The sequence below is a fragment of the Muntiacus reevesi genome, chromosome X (genome assembly GCF_963930625.1).
Source record: "Muntiacus reevesi chromosome X, mMunRee1.1, whole genome shotgun sequence".
In the NCBI taxonomy this organism is placed as follows: Eukaryota; Metazoa; Chordata; class Mammalia; order Artiodactyla; family Cervidae; genus Muntiacus; species Muntiacus reevesi.
Genome location: NC_089271.1, coordinates 85982487 through 86005295, shown reverse-complemented (window position 1 = coordinate 86005295; position 22809 = coordinate 85982487). Strand labels below are relative to the sequence as shown.

Sequence of the window (22809 nt, the reverse complement as noted above, 5' to 3'; positions counted from 1 at the left end):
TTCCTGTTTCTCACAGTGGTCTTCCTCCAGTGGACATCATAGCTCACTTCCACACTTTAGATCTCTGTTCACATGTCATTAAAGTCAGGGAGGCCATCACTGGTCATATGATACAAAATAGCAACATCCTCTCCCAGGACAGATCTCAACCTGACAATTTATATATGTGTATATGTGTGTGTATATACATATGTTTATTTTATTAACTGTCTGACTTCTCTTACTAGAATGTAAGCTTCATAAGGACAGACCCCAAATGGACAAGGGGAATTTGTTATTCCTTTATGGGATATCCATCTGCTATATAAAAACAAACTACATAATATTGAATGTTATTTATTGACCCACTCCAACCTAAGGTATTACCAAAAAGTTAACACATAATAGTAAAATAAGTTTTCTTAATTTATCACATAGTTATGTATCAGAATAATATTATATGGATGGCATTTGAATTACTAGAAGCATCATCGATATGTATGGAGCAAGTGAAAGTCACTCAGTCGTGTCTGATTCTTTGCAATCCCATGGACTATGCAGTCCATGGAATTCTCCAGGCCAGAATACTGGAATTGGTAGCCATTTCCTTCTCCTGGGGATCTTCCCAACCCAGGAATCGAACCCAGGTTTACCACATAGCAGGTGGATTGTTTACCAGCTGAGCCATTAGGGAAGCACAGAGCTATGAGGTCATTAAAAAAGGGCTTTCCAATGCAATGATATATAGTCTTAAGATACAATTACATTTACACTTTACAATTACAATTGCAATTACACTTGAAATAATAAATGCATTGGTTTAATGCATTTAAATCACTGATGATTTTTAATCCGTAAAAATGCAGGCACAGTGTGTTATAGTGTCATTAAAAATTAACAAGTTATATGGTTAAGTTCTCTAAAACTATAATAAAAATAAAGCTTTATTTCTTAAACTGGTAGATGAAAAATATAGGCATTTTTATATTCCCCTTTATACCTGTTGCTAAAATATTTCATAGTTCTTTTTTTTAAAACTCAAGTCAGGCAAATTTTAATGAAAGAAATAAAAGATTTAGTATGTGACAAGAATGAAAGGAGGATATTTTAAAAGACTTTCCTTATTGTGAGGTACTATAAAGAAGTGGATAAGGACCCAGCATTGGAATCTTAGCTCTGACAGTTACTAGCCATATAGCATTAAAATGGAGCAAATCACTTAACCTTTCTGAGCCTCAAGTTCCTCATCTATAAAATGTGAGCAATATTAATAGTAATCATAATGATTCTCTGGTTTTATGTGTGTATTTCAAGTTCTCAGAACATTTCTTGAAGGATAATAAATGGTATATATGTAAGTATTTCTTGCTATCATTTTTTTTAATATTTTAAAAATGCCTGTAGGGCATCTGGGAAGACATTTGGAGACGAATGTCTAAATTTCAAGAGAAAAGTCTGAGCTGGAAATATAAATCTAGCCGTCACAGGGACACACACACACTTACACACACATTCTCTCTTTTAGAACAGTACTTAGCAGACAATAAGTACTATATAAATGTTACAATGTTAACTATTATAATTTTTAATAAGCATTTAAGAAATCAATTAAATTTAAGCTTATTAAAATGAAAGCTAATTCTTATTGCATACAGTAAATGTTTACTAAAAGTTTAATGACTGAAAAGAATTCGCAGTTGTTACCTTCTTTTGTTCATCATTATAAAAGGTGAATAGAAATTGTAAAATAAGACAATTTACAGTTCTCAGATTACACTCAACATATAAATCTAAATTTAGTAGATAAAACATTACTGGCAATTGTAACAATAATATAAACCTTGACTTGAAAACATTTTCAAATTTATTTATTCCATTTAGAATCAACTTTAATACAAATGCAGACATTTCTTATGTCTAAGAGCTATAGAAAACCCCCAGTGGCTAATAATCATCAATCATGTTCTTCAGGCTCCTCAGACTTAAATGTCCCTGCCCAAAATAGTCAACAGTATTTCCCCAGGATTTCTATCTTATCCTCAAAGATGTGGCTCACATATAGGGCAGAACTAGAGAAGAAGGGGCGCACTGGCCAAGTTTATTCACTGTGTAAACAAAATTGAAAAAGAAGTCTGCATGCCAAGTGGATGATTTACAATGAATCTGAGAAGTCTGCTAACCCTAACATGCACTAAATATGCACGTATGGCAATCTAGCACTTGTTTCTGCCTCAAAATGTTTGTTGATTTCCATTCACATTGTTGATTTCCATCACATTCCATTCACATCCATTCACATATATTCCATTCCCAGAATACTTAGTATTCTTCTATTGCTGTCCCTCACCTGCAGCAGAATCCCAGTAAAGCTCAAGAAGTGTAAATTGGGGAAAAGTGCTAGGGTAATTAACAAAGCTAAAAAGGACCCCAAGTCACAAAAAGAGAGGACAGTTCCTGTCAAAGGATGGGGGAGAGAGTGGGGGTGTTCGCTGGCCTTAAATTCAGGTGTACATAGAAGCGTCAGTTCCCAGGCACTAAGGCAACCAAATAAAGCTTTTTTTTTTTTTTTTCCCCTTCTTTTAAGTTGCTATTTTCCTGGTTCTGACAGAATATTCCTAGAGGATAAAATTGACTACCTATCCAACCACCAATTGAGTCAACTTGACAATTAGCAAAGTGACCTAACAAGTCATAAATGTCAGATTCTAATCTCAGGGTGCCTGCATCTGTATAAGTGATACCACAAAAGAATTTTGTCTCTTAGACTACTTTCTGCACTGAGATTCTGAGGAAGAAATATGCCCCTTGTCTCTCTCCCTCAGTGTGGTTTTCCCCAGGGCAGGCAACCTTTTCAACAGAATGGTTCAGAATTTCTGTTTGTGGAGACTAGAATTTGGAAAGATTGCCTGATTATTTAAATAACAAACATGTTTTATAGTACGTTAACCATTTGCATCTTTCAAAGGAATATTGCTTATTTCATTGCTTTTGAAGAGGAAGAAAAGTTTAGTTTATACCTCAGTAAATTTAAGCAACAATTGGTTATAATTTTTTCTAAGAATTGGCAAAGAAAGGCCACGTTCTGATAGTCTGGACTGCTGGCTTTTAAGAGCTTTTCTCTGTTTTTTCACCTTCTTTTTTGATTGAGACAAGTAATGCTTTTCTCTTCTACCTGTCTAAATGAATATATATAATTTTTAAATGAATACATATAATTTTTCTTTCCACTAATGTAACAAAACCAGTAACTTGAAAGATACCATCTTTAGTTTATGTACAACTGAGTGCTTACTTTATTCAATTATTTAAAAGCTTCACATATTTAATATAACCTATACTAAAATGCAGGGCTTCCCAAGTGGCACTGGGGGTAAAGAACCTGCCTGCCAATGCAGGAGACAAAAAAGATACAGGTTCAATCCCTGAGTTGGGAAGATATCCTGGAGAAGGGAATGGCAATCCACTCCAGTATTCTTGCCTGGACAATCCCATGGACAGAGGAGCCTGGCAGGCTACAGTCTATAGGGTTGCAAAGAGTCAAACACAACTGAAGTGACTTAGCATGCATGCATACTAAAATATATTATTACAAAAAGGATACAACATATGTTATTGACATCACATACAGAAGAGAAAAAAATCCCTCTAGATAATTAAAATATTAATATTCAAAAGCAAAACTAAAGGCTTTTCAAATGAATTTAGGAAAACAAATCACACAATGAAGATTTGCAAAAGTGCTTTAATAAAATGTTTGCATAAACTTTCATTAAACTTGTTAAGCTTAATAATATTCCTATAAGTACTTGTTCATCTAACCTATAAGAATAAAACCATCTTATACATAAAACAGAGCATTTAGTACTATAAATAATACATCAGAACATAAAACTTACATCAAGTCTGGTATCTGTGTACTATGCAACTACAAGAGATTGTAATTTATAAAAAATATCACCACATTGAATTCAAAACAATTATACTTTAAGAAAAAAAGTCAAAGCTGATCCTGCCATTTAAATGTAGTATAATTTTATCTTTTAAAAAACATAAACTTATGGCAATAAGAGCAGATTACTACATGAACATGAACTGGGTACCTGAAATCATAAACTAATTTCTTTAGCTCATCTGAATTAATCAACTACTATATTTAGCATAACAGTATGAATATAAGATGATAAATCAAAACATTGAAAATGAGTCTATGTAAAAACAACACTTTTTTTGTCTCTTAAGCAGCTTCTTGACTGCATCTATTTTCTCCTAGTAGGTAGATATTTTGGAAAAAGAAGCTTCCATGCAAGAAAATAATAATTTTCAACTTTTCTGTACCTTTGCTTCCCCAAATTCATCCATCCAGGAGCGTTTTCATCTGCTCATTGGTAAATCCTACAAAAAGGCCAGTAAACTTATTCATCATCATCTCCTTCTAAGCTTCAAATATAGTTAGAAAAACAGTTAAGTTCAAAGCAGCTGGAAAAGCAGTGAGATTCCAAAGGATGCCAATTCCAATCTTCTGTTAAAAAAATCTACTTCCTAAAAGTCAAACAAACTCAGTCACAACAGGAGGCAGGGTCTTCAGAAAATGGAAAAAAAGTTTTCGGTGCTTCAATCAGCAGATTTTAAATGCTCCTCATCCACAGTGGGGGTAGATGTGGCCCTCCACGGTCAGATAATCAACCGCTTGCTTGACAGTCTGGATGCTCAGGTCACAAAGCTCGGTCTGGAGCTCATGAATGCTCTTGCCTTCCTATTGAGGACACTCATGAATCAAATGCAGCACCTCGTTCTGGACAAAACTGGGGTGATGCTCGCTGTGCTTCTGGGCCTCACCCATTTCTGATGGATCAACCGGGCCACTTTGCCCAGGGGCCGCTTGGCAGGCGTTATCCAGCATCATGTGTACCTTGACCGTTTCTAGAATATGTGTGTGCTGTACTCATTCATGTCCTCAAGGACACGGATTTTCAACATCTCAAGGCTCTTCATCTCCACAGAACGTTCGAGGATACCAAACACTTTGGCATATACTCCCACTGGAAGCAGAGTCACCTCCTGCTTTGCTTTATCTCTGCCGACCCACTGGCAGACCTCGATAGGTAAGGTGGTCATATCATCAGTCTTCTAAAGTAACTTGCAGTCTTCTCTGCCTGCCTGATTATTCCCACGACAGAAACATGGGAAATCTTGATTCCTCTATTCTTAAAGACGTTATCAACCAGAGTGGAGGTGAGCAGTTGGTTTACACAAGGAACAATAGCCTGGATTTGCACCCTGGATCCCGTGGACTTAGTAGCAAGAGCTACCCTGCCCTGAGACAGCGGGTCACTGCTTCCACTGGCTCCACCTGGGGCAGAGATGTTGCCATAGCTCCCAAACCCATTCTTCCTCATTTTCAGGGCAGCTCCCACAAGAGAGGAAGTGGGCTTTGGCTCCAGCTAGCAAGTTCCACAGGCAAGCTCCAGCCTTTAGCATGGCTCCCACCCAGTGCGAGCTTGTGAGGCCCGCAACTCTGGAGCCAATCCGCTGCCAGGATGCAGCTGTCTGTAGTCAACTTGGAACTGCCAGCCTCTCACTTCACCCAAGAATTCTTTGGGGTGGTCTGATACCTGTCCTGCTGCATTTTAAAAGACCCATGTGCAATTTCAAACTTTTTCCGCTATCATTATAAAAATACATTCTAACAAGGCTCCCCTGCCCCCACTTTATTACTAAATGTTATGACTTCTATAGGTACATCTAAAAGATTCATTTATTCACTCATTCAATTAACCGTTCAAGAGAAATGTTCAGAGCAGTAAGTTCAGTATAGTTTGTGTGAGGAGGCAGCGGCGGCAGAGCAGGGTGGCAGGACAGGGACAAGGGAGAATCTGCCACTTCTACTGTCCTCAAAGGACTCACATGTTCAAATCATTAAAACCAGAAGCATTCTGGAAAAAATAGCAAGACAGCCACCTCTGGATAATTATCAAATCCAAATGCAAGTCATATCTTATGATTATCTTTTTAAACTATTTATTGGAGAATTACACTCTTCCAGTTATTCTGCCAAATGCATTACTGGTAAAAAATAAATAGTATAAGATATCTCAATTTATACATAAATTCAAACAAAAAAAACTGAGCTCTAAATTATTTGCAAGCTTCTGTGGATAGGTCAGGGAAGTACTAGTCCCATCATGTATTAGGAAAACCAAGAATAAAATGGAAATAACAGTTTCTGTATACTCATCCAGTAATTTCTAAACTAATATTTTAGTAACTGTGGAAGTAGATTCCAGAGTATTTTCATATTATACTGAAAATCTATTTATCCCTATAAAAACATTTTATATGGAGTGTATTTAACTCAAGGCTTTTTATGGTTGATAAAAGAACACCAGTTATTGGAAGCTACCATTAGCAAGAACTTCTTCCTTAAAAAGCCTTCATACCTAGGTAATAACCTAAATGTGTAGATTTCTAAGGAGTTTATTAATATTCTATTTATTTTATTTTGGAATTTAAAAAGATGGTAATGATAATCCAACATGCAAAACAGAAAAAGAGACACAGATGTACAGAACAGACTGGGACTCTGTGGGAGAAGGCGAGGGTGGGATGTTCTGAGAGAACAGCATCGAAACAAGTATACTATCAAGGGTGAAACAGATCACCAGCCCAGGTTGGATGCATGAGACAACTGCTCAGGGCTGGTGCACTGGGAAGACCCAGAGGGATGGGATGGGGAGGGAGGCGGGAGGAGGGATTGGGATGGGGAATACATGTAAATCCATGGCTGATTCATGTCAATGTATGGCAAAAACCACTACAATATTGTAAAGTAATTAGCCTCCAACTAATAAAAATAAATGAAAAAAATAAAAAAAGAAATATCATAATCACATTAAAAAAATAAAAATAAAAAGTAAACTGATTTCTGCTACCCCAAATTACATAAAAGTGTGAATTATCTAAAACTTGTAAGAGAATACAAAATTCTATTTACTTCTCAAGTTAAAAAGGAATATCAGACTTGCCTGGTGGCACCGTGGATGGGCATCCACCTGCCAGTGCAGGGATATGGGTTCAATCTTTGGTCTGAGAGGGTTCCACATGCCACTGACTGAGCCCACCTCTAGAGCCTGCAAGCCGCAACTATTGAGCCTGAGTACTGCAACTACTGAAGCTGGTGCACCTAGAGCCTGTGCTTTGCAACGAGAAGCCTCCACAATGAGAGGTCGGTATACTGTAACAAAGAGGAGCCACTGCTCACCATAACTAGGGAAAATCCACATGCAGCAATGAAGACCCAATGCAACCAAAACTAAAATAAGTTTCTTAAAAAAGAATAACAGAGCCATATATGTAATTTATTTTACAAATAAATATATAATAATTGTTATCTGAGCACAGATTTTCATATAAATGTGAATATTTAGCCTCTGGACCCATATTTTACATAATCAATGAGGACTTAACCATCCAAGTAATACTTGTATTCTTAAAATTGCACATTATTGGAGATCAGATTAACTATATATTTTTAAATGTTTAGACCTCATAATTAGACATTGTTTTATTAGCTAACATCAGACATCTGGTCATGAAATCTTGAGGTTAAAATGATGTGATTATATTCCCAATTCCCAACAATTATATACAGTGCAAACAGGATGAATCACACCAAAACAGTAAAAAGCACTGACCTGACAGGATTGCTGGTTAAAGAAACCCTCAGAGATTCTAGGCAGTTAAGAAGTTTCTCATCAGAAATACCAGATCGTAATTCATGAACATATTCTTGTGAAGACAGGGTGCATTCATGTTTGCTGTTTTTCAGTCCTCCCTATTAAAAAGGAAAAAAAAATGAAATTTTTTTAGACAAACAACAAGGTTTTATTAAAAACTTTTAAAATAAAATAGTGCATAGAATATGTAAAGCTTTTACTATAAAAATGCATGCAGAGTGTCAGGCATTTAAAATGTTTTGGTCATCTAGAATTGACATGGTAAAGACATGTTGTATGTACCTCAACACTCTCCTCAACTTCATTTAAAAGAAAATTACACTGATGGTGCTTATGACCTGAACAGAATATGGACTTCAGTAGCATTAATGCTTAAATTTAAAATCCAAGCATTAGTATTAAAATTAGCTGGTCCTCCTTTACCCGTAGGACAAACATCTAGAAATCATTTTATTAAGTTTGCTAGTTACTTCTATTCTGCAAAATATAATACAAAACATTATACATAACCCAAATCTATTGAAATATGTCAGAATATCAAAATCAAGTGAAATGGTAATTAAATGTAAAACAATATAGCCTCTGATTAGCATGTTAGTCTAAAGCATTCACCAGTTCCCAACTATTCCTTCCAAACGATGCTACTCCCATGCTATAGATTAATCTTTAAAAGTCATTAAATGCATTTATCTGATAGTCACTAGTTTTTAGCTTAATTTCCAATATACACAGGGTTATTTCTAGAACTCATTATCTCATCACAGCTTCTTAGCTTCATCACCTTGCCGTAACTATGTAAGTCGTTTGGGAAAAAGGCTGAGAGAAAAACATCATCAATACATTCATGGTTCTAATAACTCATAGTTTCAGATCCCAGATCTACATAACCATAACTGCCCCTTTCCTATATTACAAATGTATCCCCCTGGATTAAAACTCTAGCTTGGAGCCCATTTTGTAAGTTCATATGAATTACAGTCCATTTTTGCTAAGTACCTAAGCTAGGAAAAGGAAAGCAATTTTTTTTCCAATTTGATAGAATTTATGTCATTAGAGGATATAGAGTTTAAAAAAAAACAAACAATATGTTAATAATGAGAAATAGATTCCCTAGGGTTTCCTAATATTTGGCTTTTTATTGAAAATGCCTCCTGATATAGAAATTGTCAATCATTCTTAATGTCTGAGTTTTTTTTTTTATTCCATTAAATAGTAAATGCTTAAAGTCTGATAAAGTCTCATGTTCAAAAACTATTCCCTTACACCACCATGGCCCTTTCTCTATTATAGCACTTAAGACATTGGGGCAGAGGTCATTATGTGTGTCTTTTTCTCTTCTAGACTGGAAACTCCATGTATGCCAAGTGTCTTACACAGTGATGGTGTTTAGTGAGCATCAGCAAAAGTGTGCCATTACTGAATCTGTCCATAATAATTACAGAACAAGGAATACAATTTCATATTTTCACTCCAGTTGGATAGTAGATATTAAGGAAGTCTACTGAATAAATCACCATATACATGACACAGTAAGTAAAACCATCACCTTGAAATCATTTCCACATTTCTGTAACTTATTTGCCCAGCTCTTAAGGCTACAGATCCACAAGGAGTAGCAAGTAAACATTTACAGTATACAATTTTGCAGATCTGAAGTCACATTCCACTTTCATAGGACTCCCAAATTTATTTTCTCAATTAATGAATGACAAGGCCATACTGATCCTCCCCTGGAGGCTTTATCTATACAGGGCTTATTCTTGTAGAACGATCTTTGTATTTGCCATTTTCTCTGCCTGGAAGACTCTGGCCTCTCCACTGTTGGTTCTCATCATTTATGTCTCATCCCACCAGTCTTCCCCCCTTAACACTGCACTTACCATCACAACATCATTTTAAATCTCACTTATCCTATTAGCTTTATATAAGTTTACTGCTTTATATACTTGTTTACTGTGTACTTCTCATTAAAATATAAGCTCCACAAAGCAGGAAACTTGCCTAACTTGTTCACTGCTCTATCTCTAGGTCTTAACACAGTGCTTGGCACAGAGTTAAGTACTCAACATATATTCCTTGAATGAGTGATGGATATATGAAGCGTGAATAACCAAACAGGTGAATGCCTGATGACCTTCAACATGCCAAAGCTTTCAAATTCAGTTTAGTTTCACTACAGAATATTACAGTTCTGAGACATTCCATTATAATATATTCAGAGATGCTAGCATAAGGTAACTTTAGATAGTATATGGTATGCTGGGAATGACTCAAACTGCCCCTGGGTATGCATCAAGACTCCCTCATTTACCTTTTGGGTAATCTTTGCTCAGATGACTGAACGGATCTCTATAAAAATTGTTTGCTCATGCTTGATTCAGGGGTAATAAATACCAATCCCTCATGTTTGTTATGAGGATTAAGTAAGACAATGCATATCAAAGTGCCAAAAACAAGAAACATTTCATATATGCTGTGGCTTCCCACGTGGCTCAGTGATAAAGCATCTGCCTGCCAATGCAGGAGACACAAGAGATGAGGCTTCAATCCCTGAGTTGGGAAGATTCCCCAGAGGAGGAAATGGCAACCTGCTCCAGTATCTTTGCCTGGGAAAGTCCATGGACAGAGGAGCCTGGTGGGCTAAACTCCACGGGGTCACAAAGACTCAAACATGACTGAGCAAACACAAACCTATGTATGTTGTACTATAGATAGAGTAAGGTACTGAGAAAACGTTACTTCTCTTCTGCTACATGGTTGTGGGTGAGAGATTATGGAACCACTGGGTCAGTCTATCACCTTGGGACTGACCTCTCCCTCAAGACTTAGAAACTGGTTTAAATTTAATAACTGAGGATACTCTATGGTTATACAGAATGAAAACAAACAATATAATGGAGCAAGACAAAGTATATAACTTTACAGAACAAATGCCTTTTAACAAGCTTAGAAGGACTTTGGGGTTATAACATTAGTTCACATTTGAGAATTATGAAAACATGATAGAAACAGCATAGAAAGGTTGGACTGGCCCTTAAACCCCAGCTCTTTTAATACTCCCATTATAGAAATAGGGAATCATATTGATATACATGATCCTAACTACAGGTAATTAATGAGATTGTGAGGATAAAACACCAACATTTTGGTCCTTGGGTTACTTTTTTTCTTTAACTTTATGTCACTTATTCACAACATTTTGTAAAAAAAAAAAAAAAAAATAGCAACAAGTATATTTAATTCTGAAATCTCTATTACAAAATGTCAAAGTATCTTCAGAGTAATCAATATGGTACAACATAATATTAAAGAAATCACCTAAAAACAAAAACAAAACAGTGCAATAGATTAAACTAATTCTCACTATATTTAATAGAGCTGTAACACAAGAATGGCTTATTATTAACATCCTGTTCTGATACTGAACAAAGGAAACAACTAGATAATGGATGGATAATAATGGAAATTTTAATTAGCTGCTCTGTATGAGATTAATGAAAATTACCACTGTGCCCATTTGATCTTTAAAAAATAATGCAGACAAAGTTAGCAATTAGCACACATCATGCTATTCCAAAGCTAGGTGAACAAAGAGCTTTCCTAATTTGAAACCATTCCTTAATTTGAAAATCATTAGAATGGAGATACTTGTCAGTATAACTGTGTTTGTATTATTCTAAAACACTACACAAAGGACCAAAAGAAACTTTGGTTCAGTTTACAATCATCCTACTCTAATATGAAATTTATGTATCAAAATCAGACAAGCAATATTCTAAAAAGATATTTTAAAACTGCAGTGGAGATACCACTTCTGATTTAAAATTGACTCGGTCTGAGTATGACCTGTCATTCTCTAATGTAAATAAAGACTTACTTATAAATAGAGGAAAGGTTCCACATTCTAAGCTGTAAAGGTGTCTTGCTGCAGACACTGGGAAAAACTAATTGGACACAAGTCTTTTCAACTACAGAGTGCGCACAAATACCAATTACTATAAATGGTATCATCTTCAAAAAGGAAGGACAATATTATTGTCATGAAAGCAGTAATATCATTATTCTTATTGACCATGATTTATAAACTCTAATGTAGTCAGGCTACTTTAGCTACTTCAACCAAGTGAGTGTCTTGTCTTTGACTGCAGTTTTCTGAAAAAAGCAATGTTACAGATTAACAAATTTGAAATTATATCTAAAAAGGTTCACAGTATTGTTTTTGAGATGCTCCTATAAGTTTAAATGCATAAGAAATAGAAAGCCATTTCCCTTATCATCAGTTCCATGAATTCCAGTAGAAAATGAAACAAAAAACATGTGCACAATACAAGTTGATCTACATATTTATTCTAAAAGTGATGTTTCTGGTGGGCTATAAAAAGTTGAATATGCTGTTAAAACTTTAGGTGACCTCTCTCTATTATATAAGAAAAATATCTTGTAAATGGAAGTTATTAGAGATGATTAATTTATTCCTAAAATATAAAAGGTACTTTAAAACAAATATATTACTACAACATTTCAAACAATTTATATGCAATTTGCACTGACAATTTAATTGCATGAAAATATACTGTAAAATATACTATTATTATCCATTTAATGTCTGTGAGATAAAAACATAGAAAAGTAGTATCACAAGATAAATTCATATAGTGTCATTTCTCATTGCAGGACACATAGTTTATAATTAAGACCTTTCAGAGGTCAAATGTAAAACGTAGAATAAAAGAACATATCTTAACATCAAGCAGAATAGTATCTGCATCATTGAGGTCACAGAAAAAGAAGAGACAAGAAGCCAGAAAAATTATTTGAGCAAATAATGGCTGAAAACTTCCTGAATCTGTGGAAAGAAACAGATATCCAGGTCCAAAAACTCCAGAAAATTCCGAATAATATGAACCCAAAAAGAAAAAAAAAATTAGATGCATTATAATTACAATGAAAAAAGTAAAGGATAAAGATAGAATCTTAAAAAGAGAAAGATAAAAGCAACTTATTTGATACAAAGGAAATCCCATAAGGCTATCAGTAGATTTTTTGCAGAAACTTTACAGATCAGAAGGGAGTGGCAAGATATAGGAATAATGCTAAAGGAAAAACTTGCTAACCAAAAATTCTCTAAACGAGGCAATCATACAAAATCAAAGGAGAAATTAAGAGGTTTCCAGAGAAGCAAAAGCAAAAGGAATTATTCACCATCAAGACAGTCTGACAAGAAATGTTAAAGGGAATTCAGTAAGCTAAAAAGAAAAGAACTAATTGATAATAAGAACACATATCTAAGTAAAAATCTCATTGGAAAACATAAAGAAATAATAAGCATAGTGGAGCAATCACTTACAAAGCAAGTATGAAGGGTAAAAGACAAAAGGAGTAGTACTATTTTTAAAACCAGTAATTAAAGGATGCATGAAATATAGATGTAAACTGTGTCAATTAAAACATAAGACATGAGGGGGAAATATAAGGTTTTGGAATGTGTTCAAAATTAAGTTACGATTAACTTAATAGAGAATGCTATAAACTTATGTGAACCTAACAGTAACCACACAAAAATAATTACAGTAAATACAAAAAAGAAAATGAGAAAGGGAAAAAATAAAAATAAAAGAAAATGAGAAAGGAATCTAACAGTCAAATCACAAAAGAATAAAAAGAAAAAACAGAAAGGAATTACAAAGCCTGCCAGAAAACAACTAACAAATTACAATAAATATCTATCTATCATTTACTTTAAATGGAATACTCTACCTATCAATAATTACCTTAAATGGAATAAATGGCCTAATCAAAAGACATAGAGTAGCTGAACAGAAGAAAAAATAATACCTTTCTACAGGTATAATAATAACGCTGCCTACAGGAGACTAACTTAAAACCTAAAGACATTCACAGACTTAAAATAAGGGGATGGAAAAAGATATACTGTGCAAACAGAAATGAAAAGGAAGGTTGGGTAGCAAGATTTATATCAGACAAAATAGACTTTAAAACAGAAACAGTAACAAAACTCAAAGAAGGGCATTACATAACAATAAAGCAGTCCATCCAACAAGAAGATATAACATTTATAAATATTTATGCACCTAACAAAGAAGAACCTAAATATATAAAGCACATATTCACAGAGATGAGGGAATAAAGAGATAACAATACAATAACAGTGCAGGACTTTAAGAGCCTACTATCCTTATATCAATGGATAGATCATACAGATAGAAGATCAGTAAGGAAACATTAGCCTTAAAAAACACACTAGACAAGATGAACTTAATATATATACAGGACACTGCATCTAAAAACAGCAGAATACACATTGTTTTCAGGTGCACATGGAACATTCTCCAAGATAGATCATATGTAAGGAAAGAAAACAAGTCTCAAAATTTCAGTTCAGTTCAGTTGCTCAGTCGTGTCCGACTCTTTGCGACCCCATGAATCACAGCACGCCAGGCCTCCCTGTCCATCACAAGCTCCTGGACTTTACTCAAATTCATGCCCATTGAGTCGGTGATGCCATCCAGTCATCTCATCCTCTGTCGTCCCCTTTTCCTCCTGCCCCCAATCCCTCCCAGCATCACGGTCTTTTCCAATGAGTCAACTCTTCGCATAAGGTGGCCAAAGTATTGGAGTTTCAGCTTCAGCATCAGTCCTTCCAAAGAACACCCAGCACTGATCTCCTTCAGGATGGACTGGTTGGATCTCCTTGCAATCCAAGGGACTCTCAAGAGTCTTCTCCAACACCATAGTTCAAAAGCATTGATTTTACAGCGCTCAGCTTTCTTCACAGCCCAACTCTCACATCCATACATGACCACTGGAAAAACCATAGCCTTGACCAGACGGACCTTTGTTGGCAAAGTAATTTCTCTGCTTTTTAATATGCTATCTAGGTTGGTAATAACTTTCCTTCCAAGGAGTAAGCGTCTTTCAATTTCATGGCTGCAGTCACGATCTGCAGTGATTTTGGAGCCCAAAAATTTTACTAAGACTGAAATCATATGAAGCATCTTTTGCACAAGGATATAAAACTAGAAATCAATAACAAAAAACTGGAAAAGAAAAAACAGGGAGATTAAACAAAGTGCTATTAACAACCAATGGGTCAACAAAGAATGCAAAAAACAAGTCAAAAAATACCTTGAAACAATACAAGTGCAAAGAGAACATTCCAAAATCTTTGGGACACAGGAAAAGCCAATCTAAGAGCTAAACTCACAGCAATACAGGCCTATCCCAAGAAACAAACAAACCTAACATTACATTTAATGGAACTAGAAAAATAAGAAGAAAATGAAACCAAAGCTGGTAGAGGAAGGAAATAATAAAGATCAAATAGGAAATAAATGAAATAGGAACTACAGAAAGAAAGAAAGAAAAAATTAATAAAACAAAGAGCTGGTTCTTTGAAACCACAATTAAAATTGACAAGCTGTTAGCTAGATTCATCAAGAAAGAAACAGAGGGGACCCAAATAAATAAAATCGTGAATGAAAGAGAATTTACAAGCAAAAGCACAAAAATACAAACGATAGGAGATTACTAAGAACAATTATATACCAACAAATTAGACAAGTAAAAGAAATGAATAAATTCCTAGAAACACAAAATCTTCCCAGATTCAGTCATGAAAAAATAGAAAATCTGAATAGGTAAATTACTAGTGATTAAATTGAATCAGTAATCAAAGAACTCCAAACAAAGTTCAAGTTTAGATGGCTTCACAGTTGAATTTTACCAAACATTTAAAGAAGAGTTAATGCCTATCTTTTTCAAATTATTCCCAAAATCTAAACAGGAAGGAGCACTTCCAAACTTATTTTATGAGGCCATCATTACTCATACCAAAACCAAATAAAGATACAACAATAAAAAAAAAAAATCACAAGCCTATATCCTTGATGAACACAGTTGAAAAAATCCTCACAAAATATGAGCAAACCATTACTAACAAGGACCTACTGTACAGAACATGAAACTTTATTCAATGTTATTTTGCAGCCTGAATGGGAGGGAGTCTGGGGGAGAATGGATACATGTATATATATATGGCTGAGTACATTCACTTTTCACCTGAAACTATCTCAACATTGTTAACTGGCTGTACCTCAATACAAAATAAAAAGGTTTCAAAAATACTGAAAATGACAAAGTTTTGATTAATGGTCTTCAATTCTTAAAAAAAATATGAACAAACCAAGTTCAACAGTATATTAAAAATATATCACACACCATGATCAAGTGGAATTCATTCCAGGGATGCAAGCATGGCTTCACATTAACGCTAAAACATGTACCCCTACATTCAGTGCAGCATTATTTATAATAGCCAAGATATGGAAGTGACCTAAGTGCCTCTTGATAGATGAATGAATAAAGGAAATGTGCCATATTTATATATACATGGAACATTATTCAGCCATAGAAAGAATAAACTCTTGCCATTGCCACAACATGGTTGATTGTACAGAATATTAGGATCAATATTATTATATGTAGCTCCTACAGAATATATTAGGACTCAGTCAGACAGAGAAGGACAAATACTGCATAATTTCACTTGTATGTGGAATCTAAAACACAAAATAAACAAACATACAAAACAAAATAGAAACAGACTCATAGAATACAGAAGCAAAGTGGTGGTTGTCATGAGGAGGATGATAGGAAGATGGGCAAAATAAGTGAAGGGGGTTAAGAGGTACAGTGTAAAACCATCATCATTCTTCAGATTATACATACAATATGTCTCAAAAGGATTTAACTAAGTTTAATTAGCTAAAATGTTTTAAGTAAAAGGTTTTCTATAAGAAAACATTTATTGTTTACTTATTGAAGCTTTAACATATTAAATAACAGATTAAGCATTTTACCTACAAATTACAGAATCTAAGACCATTTCAAGACTTCCCTGTAGCTCAAATGGTAAAGAATCTGCCTATGGCACAGGAGACCAGGGTTTGATCCCTGGGTCAAGAAGATCCTCTGGAGAAAGGAATGACAATCAACTCCAATATTCTTGCCTGGAGAATCCCATGCACATAGAAGTCTGGTGGGCTACAATCCATGGGGTCACAAAGAGTCAGACACGACTGAGTGACTAACACACACACACAAGACCATTTCAGAATGAATACTTAAATCATTCTTTCAGCACATGTACTATTAGAAATGTCAAGTACACAAGGAAACCTGAAAACATTTATTTAAATTCAGTGGTCCTATTTTTATATCTTCTGTTGTAAAACACATATTTAATCTGTAGACTATAGAAGAAAATAGTTCATAATAACACGAAATAATTACTCAGTTAAACACACAATAAATTTTAATTTTTATCACTGATCAAGATAAAAGGGTGCTATTTTAATAAGTGGAGTATTGACCCCTAAACACTAAATTTCATTTCTTGTAAAACAACAGCCTTATCTGATCGAGATACTCTCAGAGACAGTAATAATGAAAAGTTAAACCACCTTTGCCAACAAAGGCCCGTCGAGTCAAGGCTATGGTTTTTCCAGTAGCCGTGTATGGATGTGAGAGTTGGACTGTGAAGAAAGCTGAGCACCAAAGAATTGATGCTTTTGGACTGTGGTGTTGGAGAAGACTCTTGAGAGGCCCTTGGACTGCAAGGAGATCCAACCAGTCCATCCTAAAGGAGATTAGTCCTGGGTGTTCATTGGAGGGATTGATGTTGAAGCTGAAACTCCAGTACTTTGGCCACCTCATGCGAAGAGTTAACTCATTGGAAAAGACCCTAATGCTGAGAAGGATTGGGGGCAGAAGGAGAAGGGGACGACAGAGGATGAGATGGCTGGATGGCATCACCGACTCAATGGACATGGGTTTGGGTAGACTCTGGGAGTTTGTGATGGACAGGAAGGCCTGTCGTGCTGCGATTCATGGGGTCGCAAAGAGTCAGACACGACTGAGTGACTGAACTGAACTGAAATGAACTGAAACCACCATTAGATGATTTGTTAGAATTTAAACTATTTAATGATATTCAAAATTTGTGTAATAAGCAATCAGTATTACATGGTTCTTTTTCATATCAAATACAATAAACATGCACTCTACACCATACTTAAAATCTATTCATACTTGCCTTTTAAAACTAGTATTTATCAATTATAATGAACAATGTACATATGAGTGAATGGACACCCAGTAAATCTCTAAAACTGTAAAGTGTGCCTACTAGCATTTTTTATGAGACCTTATCACCACCCACTAAATAAAAGAAAGTTTAAGCATTATGTTTATCTTTCATTTGACGGAAGCCCCAGAGATATATCAGATAATGAAATCTAAACAGAGAAAAAGTAAGCCAGGGGTTTCTTAACTCTGGGTCCCAATTCATGGAGTATGTAAACTGGAAAGGAAAACATGACATCTTTATTTTCAGTAATCACTGACTTGAATTTAGGTCATCTCTTTCAATTATGAATGCAGGCAACAGACCATAGTGGCATAAGTAGCACGTACAACTTGGTCACTGTAACTAATAGAAGTCACAGATACTTTCCTATGATACATGCATACCACACATTTGTGGTGGTATATTAAAACACCACCATTTCTTCAAATTTCCCCTAGTTATATGAGACGACACTTTATCCTGGTATTTAACAAATCTTTTGAAGAAAGCCCATTACAGTCTAGGTGTTTTAATTAAACATTTTGAGATAATTTAAATATGCATCCAGTTATAACAGAAATTCAGAGAGCCTCTGTTTTCACCCGGTGATGACGTCTTGCAAAACTATATTACAATATCTCAACTGGGATACTGACATTGAGAAAACCCACCTATTTCTGAGAGTTCCTTAGTTTATCTTGCACTTGCATGTATGTGTGTGTGTGTATTTTAGTTCTTTGCAACTTGATCACCTGTAGATTCCAGTCGTGTCCGACTCTTTGTGACACCATAGACTTTAGCCTGCCAGGGTCCTCTGCCCATGGACTTTCCCCTGCAAGATTATTGGAGTAGGTTGCCATTCCCTTCTCCAGGGAATCTTCCTGACCCAGGAATCAATCCCAGATCTCCTGCATTGCAGGTGGATTCTTTACCATTTGAGTCACGAGATTCGTGTATCCCACCACCAAAGTCAAGATACAGAATAATCTCATTGCCACAAGGATGCCTCATTTTGCCCTTTTATAACCACACTCAAATCCCTCCCATAACCCTCCCCTCCTGGCAACCACTAATCTATTCATTTCTGTAATTTTGTCCTTGCAAGAATGTCATATAAAGGCAATTATATGGCAAACTTTTGGCATGAGTTTTTTTCACTTAGCATAATGCCCTGGAGAGTCATACAAATAATTCCAGATTATCAGTAGTTTATTCCTGTTTATTGCCAATAGCCCATGGTATGGATATACTACAATTATTGAGCCATTCACCCACTGAGAACATTCAGGTTGTTTCCAGTTGTTTTTTAAGTTTAGGGATTTTTGGGGGGATGGGCAGCCCCGGGTCTCCATTTCTGTGCACAGGTTTCTCTTGGCTGCTCATAGGCTCTCTCTAGTTGCAATGAGCAAGGCCTACTCTAGTTGCGGTGCAAAGCTTCTCATTGCAGTGGCTTCTCTTGTTGCGGAGCATGGGTTTTAAGGTGCTCAGGCTCAGTAGCGGGTGGCGCACGGGCTTTGTTGCCCCCAGCATGTGGGATCATAGTTCCCAGACCAGGGATAGAACCTATGACCCTTACATTGGCAGGTGGATTCTTAACTGCTGGACCACCAGGGAAGTCTTGTTTCCAATTTTTGTCTATTATGAACAAAACAGCTATGAACTCCAAGCTCAGGTTTTTGTGCAAATATAAGTTTCTATTTCTCTGGAATGTGTCATAAACTTTACAAAATACTTTGATAAGTATATTTTCATATAGTTTCCTTTTTAATCCTATGTAGTTTGTGTTGTGGGCTTCCCAGGTGGCTGAGTGGTAAAGAATCCGCCTGCCAATGCAGGAGGTGCAGGTTCAATCCCTGGATCAGGAAGATCCCCTGGAGGCGGGCATGGCAACCCTCTTCAGTTTTCTTGCCTGGAGAATCCTATGAACAGAGGAGCCTGGTGGGCTACAGTCCATAGGGTCGCAAAAGAGTCAGATATGACTTGGCGACTAAATAACAGCAACAATTTGTGTTTTACATTTAAAAACATGATTCTGAAAAGGTTCCCATAGGCTCACCAGACTGTCAGAGGAATTCATGGAACAAAACAAGTTAAGAACCCTTACAGGTGTCTGCTTCCTCTATTTTGTACTGTCACTACATTGACTCTACTGCTCTATGAAGGGAGAAAAAGCATACTGCCCTTTCAAATAGAAAAGCCTCATCTATGCAAAAAGCAAGAAAATGCACAAAATTTGACCAATGATAATGTCCAGTAACATAATCAGTGTATTTGGCATAGCCAGTTTCTTCATGTATCATTTAAAGATAAGAATAATAGGGAATGCTTCATCAGCATTTGTTATGTCAGGCAAAGACTATAAAGATATTTAGGCATAAGATATTTAGATATTTAAGATACTCAGAGAACAAATTTAAGGTTATGGAAAGGGAAGTGGGAGAAGGATAAATTGGCAATTTGAGAATAACAGATGCACATTACTACATATAAAATAGATAATGAACAAGGACCTACAACTGTACAGCATTGAGAAAACCACCTATCCTAATGAGAATTCCTTAGTTTAACTTGTGTGTGTGTGTGTATTTTAGTTCTTTGCAACTTTATCTGTAGGCTCATATAGCACAGGGAACTATATTTAATCTTATAAAAACCTATAATGGAAAAGAATCTGAAAAATACATAGAGATAGGTAAATAGACATGTACATCTGAAACACTGCAAATCAATTACACTCTGTTAAATTTTTTAATTAAAAAAAAGATATTTAAGTATGTTTTCACTCCCTGCTTTACCATTTTTAGATCTAATAGTAATTTTTGATACTGTAACAAAGCCAGTCTAATAATACTTTTGCAGATTATAAAAGTTTCCTATAGCCTAGAAGAAACTATATCTTAAGTAGTTAATGAAGCTATAAATTGTAAATGAAAGAAAAATTCCTTCTACAAAACAAGGAAGTCCGTATTATTTTTAGACCCCTAGCCTTGTAAACATTTTATTAAGTGCTGTCAGCCAAAATGAACACGCTGAATTTTATTCAACTTGCCTACCTTTATCAATAGTGCATCAATAGTAAAACAATCAAGGCATAGAAAAACAAAGAAAAGTAAAAGATCTATGATTAATTGACATGTGTTTATGTCAATGGATGTATGTCTTCGGCACTGAATGAGATTCATAAATTTAGATATCAAAAAGGCCTTACATTTCTATAGCCAAAACAGCTTCAGAACTTTTCCTATGTATTTTTTCATCTAATACCAGGAGGCAATACTGCTAAAACCATTTTTCTTTTTTGCATCTGTGAAAATTGAGCCATGGAGAAGTCATGACTTGTCTGAGACTATGTAACTAGCAAATTATTCTCAGAAACCAGCTAGAAATCTAAATCAGAGTTCCTTTCGGAAGACAGGGCAGAACTATTTTCAAGGAGCCACAATTTGCTTTCAATGTTGGATTATAACAAGAAGAGGAAAGGTGGGCAAAAATTTCAGAAATATTCCTTACCCTTAAAAGCTGTGTGAATTTAGTCAAGTTATTACTTGACCTCCTGGGCCTTGGGTTCCTTAGCTTCAAAACAGGAGTAATATAGTATCTACCTTCAGAGTTGTTGTAAGGATGAAATAAGAATCCAGGTCAAATGCAATAATGCCTGGTATATAATCAACACTTAATTAATGTTTGCTGCCATTATATATTATCCTTAACCTAAAGAGAAATGTCTTTAAATTCGCCTAATGAAAGAAATGCTGGTGTTATGAAATTAGCAGTTTCTAGTCATTTGATTCAGGTGATGCTGAGTTGGGCTGCTTATTTCTCTGAGATGCTCAGGAAAGGATTTCTACCTTAGGTACACAATGCTATTATCTTCAAACTGTATCCTGAGGGCTCACAGAGTTCCTTAAGGAAGGCTCACGGAGGGAGCATCCACATCTTCTCTTCCCCAAGAATGAGGACATTCGAACATTTATCTGATTTATATATTCCTATTCCACATGTGGTTTCTAATGGATAAGCTGCTTTGATGTTAAATAAAGTTTAAACCCACTGAGCTGGATGATCCCAAAGGTCCTGCCTTTTTGATTCTATGACTCAGAATATGCCACCACTTGCATCCTAAAAGAGAAGCTTTTCTTTTTGAAATAAAAAATTTTTATTGACTACCATGTCCTCTGCACACACACGTTGACTAGTTAGGTTGTCAGTTTCTTCATAAAATATCCTCTTTTGCATATGATTTTTTTTTCTTATTAGAATAGTCCCACTCAACATTTTTGAGTTCCCATTAAGTTCCAGGAACTGGTAGTACAGGTATAAGCCAAGATATACCATTGTCATCAAAGAGCTTACTCTTTGGGTAGTGGTGAAAGGTAATAAGCAGACTTATGAAACAATGTACTAATGCCATGGCAGTAGATATAGGGAGGTAAAGGAATGTGAAGGATAGATGCTCTGCTTTTATTTGGGGGAAGATGCTCAGGCAAGCTGTAAAAGGTGAGTATATGTTCACCCAAGGCAGTAAAGTTATTTTAGTCAGAAGTTACAATAAACACTGAGGCATGTTTGGGAACTTGCTGGTAGGTCAATAAATCTGGCACTCAAGGCTAATGTTTCTCAAACTGGGTTCCTCAAACATACTCTCAATGGTCTCTGAGTTGTGTACGGTAATTTTAAATTCTGCAGTTTCATTTCGTCAGATAATGTGATAAAGCTCTGTATTAACTGAATTAATGGGGGAAGCATGTTATCCCCAAGTCCTGCCACCTAAATTCAGCATTCACATTGGCCTTTAGGATCATACAGTTACTGGGAAGGATGCCTTTCCTTATCTCAACCTAATGAAAACAGAGATGGCCTTGGTATAAAAACAATGCATTTGCATGAAATACAAAGAAAACGACATTGCAGTAGGCTGTCATCAAAATTAATTGTTAATCAAAATTTAAC

General features: G+C 35.5%; 2 protein-coding genes across 3 annotated transcripts in view; both read right to left on the bottom strand.

Annotated features, from left to right (window-relative positions):
- Window positions 1-22809, bottom strand: part of DIAPH2 (diaphanous related formin 2) — a 969789-nt gene that overhangs the window by 719168 nt on the left and 227812 nt on the right. For both annotated transcript variants that reach the window (XM_065914818.1, XM_065914819.1), the window contains one exon: window positions 7671-7810. In XM_065914818.1, coding sequence (XP_065770890.1) covers window positions 7671-7810 — 140 coding nt within the window. The remainder of the gene's footprint in view (window positions 1-7670; window positions 7811-22809) is intronic.
- Window positions 4591-5375, bottom strand: RPA4 (replication protein A4). The gene is given in 4 exon segments (XM_065915282.1): window positions 4591-4629; window positions 4631-4912; window positions 4915-5108; window positions 5111-5375. Coding segments are annotated over 4 exon segments (780 nt in total).